At 34.7% G+C, this 8993-nt stretch overlaps 1 protein-coding gene across 1 annotated transcript; it reads left to right on the top strand.

The window, feature by feature from the left end:
- Nucleotides 1-1141: 1141 nt before the first annotated feature.
- LRRN3 (leucine rich repeat neuronal 3) lies at nucleotides 1142-3722 on the top strand. The gene has a single exon (XM_018573980.1). The coding sequence runs from the start codon at nucleotides 1488-1490 to the stop codon at nucleotides 3609-3611; it is 2124 nt and encodes a 707-aa protein (XP_018429482.1). The 5' UTR covers nucleotides 1142-1487; the 3' UTR covers nucleotides 3612-3722.
- The last annotated feature ends 5271 nt before the right edge of the window (nucleotides 3723-8993 follow it).

Here is an 8993-nt window from a genome sequence, read left to right on the forward strand (position 1 = left end):
AAAAAAAGGGACCCCCTCACCTCCCCTCCCACACAAATACGGAGGACTGTAAATGATAAAACTATCCTAAATACATCCCTCCTCTTAAACATTCACCCTCTAAAAAAAAAGGCAATTTGTTCTTTGGGGAAACACACTTTGTTTTAAGAACCTTAATGAGCAAAACTGACCGTTTCCCTTACTGCAAAATACATTTTGCCAAAACTACTCCGTCTTTAGTCGAGTCTAACTAACATTTTTTTAAATGCATTACTAACGTCTCTACACTGAACGTTAGAAAAATACATATACATTTATGTAATTTAATCTTTCAGCAAGGTCAGCTTTAAGAACATCCACAGACATGTGAGGATTGTCTCCAAATCCAGTCTATAATGATTGCATTATAAAATGAACAAATGTATATAGACAGAGCGGAAGCTCTGCTCATACTCCCTTGTCTTTTGGTCCAGAGAATTCAATTATTTAGCAATGATTTTCCCAGTAACTATTCTGACCTTGAAATAAGAATACATTTATGTACAAATATTTTTATAACAAAATAAATATTATGCTTAGTAAATGAAATATCTTATACCTAAATATAACTCTGTGATTACTTCTTGTGTATTTGAAAACTTTTATCTATGTAGTAAGCAAACCAATTTTCAGTTAGATCATACCTCATAAAGCACTTGATGAAGGGAAGATGTGTAACACTTTTTATGTTGATAAAAATGTTTAATAACTATTTTAATAAACTTCCATTAATTTTACATTTTGGGATGGATATGCCACAAAAGCAGGTTACATTCATGAAAGCTCTGCATCTAATTCCAAATAGCAAAATGTACAGGCTGAATTTCCTCCCCCACAAAATATAGCTAGCTTAGAGAATGCATGGTGTCTTTCAATGTTGCTTGAGAAAAGCCTGCTATGGGAGGTTTATACTATGAGTCACACATCAACCCGAATAAAATGCCTATAAAAAGGATAGCTATCCTACACAAAATTCTGCTGTTAGGAAATTGAAAGTATAAGGTCAATAATAACATACCTGCACATACTTAAATTCAGGCAGAAAAACTATGGGTGGGAGTCTAAAATGTGCGTGTTTTTTTGCATGCATTCTTCTCAAGTAATTGTTATTATGTCTTTATTTTCAGATCTCTATGCTACAACATCTACAGCTAATCAGATATGGGATTTTAATGTCCTTAAATAAGCAGCTTCATCAATGGCCACCTCCAGAATCTATATTAACACAGTGGCTTTTTGATGCATATCAAGACCAGAGTGACCTTCAACCTACCAGTATGTGGGTATCTTCTGAAAAATGAGACTACACCTTTCTTCCCTGAAAAGGAATACTACACATTTCTACTGTTGTTTGGGGTTAAATATCAGCTAAGTTCTCATGAAGTGATCACTTTTTTTTATAAATATATAACAGAGAACAATAGACTGCTGATTCAGAACAGCGAGACCCTTATAAGGAAGAAAAGAAAATGAGAGAAATAAAACGTAGACTAAACTTATTACTTGGACTCATTTTTGCTGCACTTGTGCACGCTAGTCAGAAAAAACTTGATTGCCCACAACTGTGCACATGTGAAGTTCGGCCATGGTTCACGCCAAAATCTATTTACATTGAAGCTCTTACTGTGGATTGCAATGCATTAAATCTTGACAGCATCCCGGAGAGGTTGCCTGCAAATACACAGGTTTTACTTTTACAAGCAAACAACATTGAAGAAATTAAGGAGGCAGATAATTTTCCAGTAAATCTTACAGGGCTGGATTTATCTCAGAACAATCTGTCCTCCATGATCAAGATCAATTTTACAAATGCCCATCGGATACTTTCTGTGTACCTTGAGGAAAATAAGTTAGTAGAACTGACTGAGGACTGCTTTTATGGGCTGCACAATTTACAAGAGCTCTACATTAATCATAACCTAATATCCACAATTTCACCAAATGCATTTACTGGGGTAGGCAATTTACTCAGACTTCACCTTAATTCAAATAGATTGCAGGTGGTTAATAGCCAGTGGTTTGAAGCTATGCCACATCTAGAGATCCTTATGATAGGTGAAAATCCAATAATCAGAATGGAAGATATGAACTTTAAGCCTCTTATCAATTTGCGCAGCCTGGTCTTAGCAGGAATAAATCTCACAGTAATACCCGATAATACTTTCACAGGTCTTGAAAAATTAGAAAGCATTTCTTTTTATGACAACAGATTTGTTAATGTCCCATCGGTTGCTCTTCAGAAGGTTCTAAACCTTAAATTTTTGGATCTAAATAAAAATTCTATTAAGAGGATACAGAGAGGAGATTTAAGCAATATGTTACACCTGAAGGAGCTAGGTATTAATAATATGCCTGATCTAGTTTCAATAGACAGTCTTGCTATTGAGAACTTGCCTGAACTCAGAAAAATAGAGGCAACCAATAACCCAAAATTAGCATACATTCATCCCAATGCATTCTATAGACTCCCTAAGCTGGAAACCCTTATGCTCAACTGCAATGCCCTTAGTGCCCTTTATCAGAGTACTATAGAAGCCTTGCCCAACCTTAAGGAAATAAGCATACACAGCAACCCCATCAGATGTGACTGTGTAAATCGCTGGATTAATATGAATAAAACTAATATACGATTTATGGAAACTGATTCCTTGTTCTGTGTTGACCCGCCTGAATTCTATGGACAAAACGTCAGGTATATACATTTTAGGGAAATGACAGAAATATGTCTACCATTAATTGCTCCTCAAAGTTTTCCGTCAGATTTGGATATGAAGACTGGTAGTTCAGTTTTACTACACTGCAGAGCAACAGCAGAACCTGAGCCAGAAATTTACTGGATTACACCTTCAGGTTCCAAACTCCAACCCAACATTGTGTCTGGGCAATTTTATGTTCATTCTGAAGGTACTTTGGAAATTAGTATTATAAGCATCTTAGAAGCTGGACTATATACATGTGTAGCTAAAAACCTAGTTGGTGCGGATTTAAAAACCATTATGATTACGGTGGATGGTTCCTTGCCGGAGGAAGTCAATGGATCTATCAATATTGATGTTAAGGAAGTGCAGACCAATTCTATCATGGTGTCTTGGAAATCAGCATCAAAGATTTTTAAATCCAGCATACAGTGGACTGCCTTCATGAGCATGCAATCCTCTAAAATTGCTCAGAACATTCGAATGCCATCAGATATCAAACAATACAATTTAACACGCCTCAGTCCACTCACAGAGTACACCATTTGCATTGATGTACCCACCATGTATCAACAAACTGAAAAAGAGTGCATAAATGTCACCACTAAAGGACCAGACACCATGTCTAAACACAATGAAACCTTTAATTCTTCTGCAATTATCATCATCTTGGGAGGTCTTTTTGGGATTATTAGTGTATCATACTTTTTCAACTATGTATCTTTATATTTGAGAGGTAACACTGATCAAAAATGTACCAGGAATCTTCAAACGACACCAACATTTGCTTATAATGACCTATATCCTCCTTTGCTGAGTCTTTGGAATGTCGGCAAAGAAAGCAAATCTCTTGAGGTCAAATCCACAGTTATTCAAGTACCGAGTCTCATCCCGTAAAAAAACACTGATTTGGGAGCTTAACATATGGAATACAAACAAGCACAAGGTTTTAGCTGTGCTATTGAAAGAGAAGACTATTTTCTAGGAGGAAAAAAAAAAAAAAGACAAAATAACTATGTCACTGCTGCCTAAAAAAGTATCCCTGGTAAATGGCTTACCATTTATTTCAAGCCAAACAAGCAAATGCTTAATTCAAACAAAAATATATCTATAAATAAGCTGAGAACTATGAATTTCTTTGTTAAATACAAAATAAAGATATAGCTTATGTTTTATGTATTTGTTTTCTACATTATACTGTAGTTAAACTGAGCAATACCTCCTTCTGTGATGTATTACACATTTTAGCTAGGAGTTCTTGAAGTGACAAAATAAAATAGAATTGGCACGTGGTGTAATAAAAATGGCATTTCTGTAGTGTAGTAGAGACAGTAAATATGTAAATCTTTTTTATTGAAAAAATAAATTTTTTTATTAATAAAATTTACTTGTACCATGGCTATTTTGTTATGTGAGAAGGACACTTTCTAGAAGTACATTGGATACAAGACAAAAACAAATGCAGAAGAGCCGTAAGCAACTGTGCGCTGTACACAGTACCTATGGGATTTACTAAAATACAACAAAGCTATAATCCTGTACAAAGTATGCAGCACATTTTGTGAAATACCACACAGCTAGTACAAGAAAATTCACTCTGACATTTGGCTTAGTGGCTACATTTGATAAAAATAATTTCGTTTAATGTGACCGATTCATATAAATCAAGAGCGTGCTCCTGTTCCCCAGAACAGGAGCTTACACAGAGTGGCACAGCACAATGCAAACTTTGCCAACATATATGTGACGAAAATACAGCGAGTCACAATAAGAAAATGTACACCATTAAGGGATCATACTCATGCACATCTGCTAAAGTGTTGTACATGATGCAGTGTTCAGTATGTGACAAAGGTTGTTACATTGGGGAAACTAGCCTTCAGCTGCATCTCAGCATGAACCTACACAAGAGCTTGAATAAGAGCCACAAGGAAAACAAACATTGCACCCCAGTAGGACATCACTTCTCCCAGAAAGATCACTCCATTCAAAACCTCAAAATTCAAGTACTCAAAGGGAATTTTGAAGACTCATGAAAGGAACACATTTCAATAAAAATGATTAATTTGCATTTCAACACCATAAAGGAGAGACAATGTGGATTCTGATTTCCTGACACACTACTAGAACTTTTTATGAATATACAGATCATAACGTCCTATGTATGTCGTATAAATCTGATCTGTTTAGGGTTTATTGGTCATCCTATGTTTATTTGTTCTGTCTTTTCGTTATCAGGATATACTTCCCAATCCCAGGTCCAACATTTATGACACCCCCCCCCTTTTTCCCTAGCAAGTCATCTCCTGTGTTGAAATGGTTTACTCTAAATTCCCTGAAAACGTGTATATACACAATATAACCCTTTAAAGCTGCAATAGCTACCTTTAGTCTCAAAACAGGTATTTCTTGAAAAACAAAATGATTGATTAAACATTTTACATTGCATGTTGATCAGGGAAGAGAGACTATTAGGCCTGATTTACTAAATCATAATTACAATAACTCAGAAATTCCTGTTTGAATACACAATCATGTGGAGATGACAAAGGTTAAAACAGGATTTTTTTTTACATGATTGCATAACTGAAGTGAATATTAACACAACGTTTGGAGTACAGAGTCACAGCTTCGTAGAGAATCAGGCCCAGAATATTGCCTTCAAAATTCACTAACCAATATGTTTTCATAAAAAAAAAAAAAAAAAAAAATATTGCATTCCATACTAGTTATGAATTAAACCCACATTACAAGTATGAATGCACAGTAGCACTGCTGCTCCTGGTGTACAGATAACCTTCTGTCACTGGTACAGTATACATATGGTTTAAAAGGCCTTTTTTTTTAAATAAACACCTTTCTGTAAGTGGGATCTACCTTAATGCACATTATGAAATAGCAAAACTATAATAAAAAGAGTCATATTTTTTCCTATTAGCAAAACATTTCATCTATGTAAATATTTATACTTTTGTAATAGATATATAGGTTGAACAAAAAAAAGTGTGGATTTTTGCAATGAATGTGCCAGATATGCAGATTAAGGTCCGATCCACACCATGGCATTCCAGAAACGCACGTCACGTATAAGTGTGTTTGTGTGCTGCATTTGCAGTGAGTGCCCATTAACTTCACTGGGATCCTGAACACATGATAAATGTGAAAAAAGCTCATGTAGAACATTGTGTGACGTGTTCTGCTTTTTTTTTTGGCTTCCATGCACATTTTAACATATGCAAATGTGCAGAAAACCAGCTTTCTGGCCATGTTTGGGGTGCCAATAGAAATGAATGGCAACGCATGAGGGTCAAAGTGCATGTTTATGTGCACGTTCATGGAATGTGCAGGTGTGAGTGGAGTCTATGCAGATCCACAGGAGATAAGAAAATAATGTATTGCAGCGTTTAACTTCCCAGTATGCGTGAGTGAAATGATTTAGCTTTCACCAGAATTTCGTTGGAATTAGCAGAAAAGCAGAATTTGCATTTCAGTCTTCAAATGGTGATCAATTCCCAGATCACTCACAGCTGCCACTGTATTTCTTATTAGGTCCACTAGATGTGTACATAGTAAGAAATGGAGTTCTTAAAGTCATCACCCAATTAGGAGGAAAAATATATTAACGTTTTTCCCCCTTTACTTTGAAATGAAAGTGTATGAAAGGTTAGGGTTCCATAACATCCAATGTTATGCTCCAGCTAATAAGGTGCCAATTTTTGGCCCCCAAGAAGGATCCAGGAAAGTTGAATAAATGAAACCTCAGACGCTATTTAAAGCACACTTATCCTTTTTTTTTAAAACAAACAAAAAAAACTTGCATTTTTCTATCCCATTAACTGCAGTGCATTTCGCCAAAAGGACATTTTTTTCAGAAGTGCCCAATTTTTGGTGAAATTTCATCAAAGCAAAAACTCAAAATTGCTCATATTCTCCAGATCACCAGAAAAGAGGTTTGGGTTGACTTACTCCTAAACAGAAATTGTTTCATATCATCAGCATGCAGGGCAATTTGATCAAAAGCTACATTTGATCATTCCAAAGGGATACTTGATAGGAGGAAACCTTTTAACTTTCTTGTTGAATATATTTAAAGTTTATATTGTTTAGTATTCTAGCACTCTAAAGCAACATTAGCCTAAACTAACAATCTAAGTTATACATACACTTAATAGGAGGGCTGATATTATTCAGGCTTGGGCACATGGTCATGTGATCTCCGAGGAAGGAGAGAATCAGATCACAGACTGACTGATTCTCCCATTCAGTGACCAATTTTTACATGTAGCCAGCACCATACCTAGAGTACAATTATCTTCAAAGGAGGCTTGTATCACATCCCTGTTTTACTGTTTAATTATTGATTTCTGAAAGACTTTTAAAATCGCTTCATGTTAACATTTGCATATCGGTCCACTTTAAATAACTACACTATTCATATGAATGCTTAATATATTGAGAACATTCTGATTTCAACATGTGCAGTTTGTGTGTGTTTAATATAGTCGAAATTCATATCCCACGACCTCATTCCTAAACGTAACACTTCTGAGAAGTCTTTGCGTTTACATGTAAAATGAGCAGCAATATATATAAATATTTTACAGGGTACAATTTAGAATTTAGTGAGGTCAAGTCAATAAATTGTAATTCTATTTATGCTCCCCTAATTTACTATCTAAAAATACATTAAAACAAAAACTATAAGAATCCATTCTACAAAAACTGCTAGCATACATTTTTTTTTTACAATGTTTATGCTGGTTGTATTATATAAATAAAAGTTCAATTTTCACAGAGGCTGAACTGCTAATTAAAAACAGCAATATAGACAGATAACAAAATATCTCTCTACATGCTACATTTTACCTCAAGGAGAACATTTTTAAAATTCGATATGGAGTTAACAGTAAGAATTAACAACATCCATTTATCTTCACAAGGCACCAGGCTGCATCATGAACACTAATGCATTTTTACCCTTATTGCCCATTCATAATAGTTATACTTCTTTTCTACTTAACTAAGCAAGAATTGCCTGTGACCTAGAAATATATATTCTGCTCTGAATCTGGTGTTTTCAGTTGTTTGTTTTTTTTTTTGAGGTCTGAGAAAAAAAAGGTCTGGTGTTAATTGCAAACTTACATTAGAATACTGTAAGAACACATATTTAAATGACTTGTAAATTATGCCAAGTTGGTTTGTGTAACAAAAAAACAAAAACATACCACACCTTCAGTTATACATTTATAAAATGCCCACACACTTATAGGATTTACAATTGTTACAGTGTAGTGTTGTTTTCTGAATACATAAGACTTTTCCAAATAAAAAAAAAAAAAACATGTTCCCTGTATTACAATGGCAATTTATTAAGGATCAAACATTTATTGGTCTTTCGGGGGTTCTATGTTGCTGTATGCAGTCACCTCGTTAGAGTGCAGCTGCATATCTTAACCAAGCACAAACACCTCAGCACAGATAACTAAATTTAAGCATAAGTAAAATGCACAACTAATTATTAACTCTTGTGAAGGCTATTTGTACCTTAGGCACAGAGTTTCTATAAGGCTGAAACCATCTTAGGTGGTGCAATGTAGAGACAGCATGAGAATAGAATCCTACTTCATCTTCATGTCCCTTGCTACTGTAAACCTCTCTGGATACTGGTGAAATGGCAGTACATGCAACAGTGGCCTCAGTTAAAAGTAGTGGGGATTGTAAAAGGCACAGAGATTAGCATCAAAGGGCAACACTGAGTCTATTTAGGTGCATCCAGCATTCATACAATGTGTCATTAAGCACCTACAGATGTACAGTAATTCTGTATATTGTGAACACAACAATTTTCTCATCGAGGCCACAATAACTAATCACAAGCAACCAGCATGAGGCTTTTGATAAACAAAGTTAACCTTTTATAGGTAGATTTCAACGAAACATTTATTCAATCTTCATGAGTTTTTATTTTAAAACATTTATGAAGATTAAAAATAGTTTATACATAACGCCACCTTTCACAAAGAAGCAAGTGGCTAGGACAAAAATAATTGGTAATGTTTACATAATCAGGATAAAAATAAGAAATTGGACAAAGACATGCTTCTCTGTGAAGCACAAATTCAAAATAAGAAAGTTAAATGTGTGTTAAAGGTACATGGTGTTTGCTTACTACAATAATTTATTTTCACTATAAATGAACACATATCTACGCCTTCAATGTAAGGGAAAGACAATTGTATTACTGTTTGTCAGATTAAATGCACCTATGATTAAAAAAAA

This window comes from Nanorana parkeri, unplaced genomic scaffold (genome assembly GCF_000935625.1).
Source record: "Nanorana parkeri isolate BGI_ZX_2015 unplaced genomic scaffold, ASM93562v1 scaffold2655, whole genome shotgun sequence".
NCBI lineage: Eukaryota > Metazoa > Chordata > Amphibia > Anura > Dicroglossidae > Nanorana > Nanorana parkeri.

What these genes read in the sequence shown, in the direction of transcription:
- LRRN3 (XM_018573980.1), top strand. Translation starts at nt 1,488, where the DNA reads ATGAGAGAAATAAAACGTAGACTAAACTTATTACTTGGACTCATTTTT.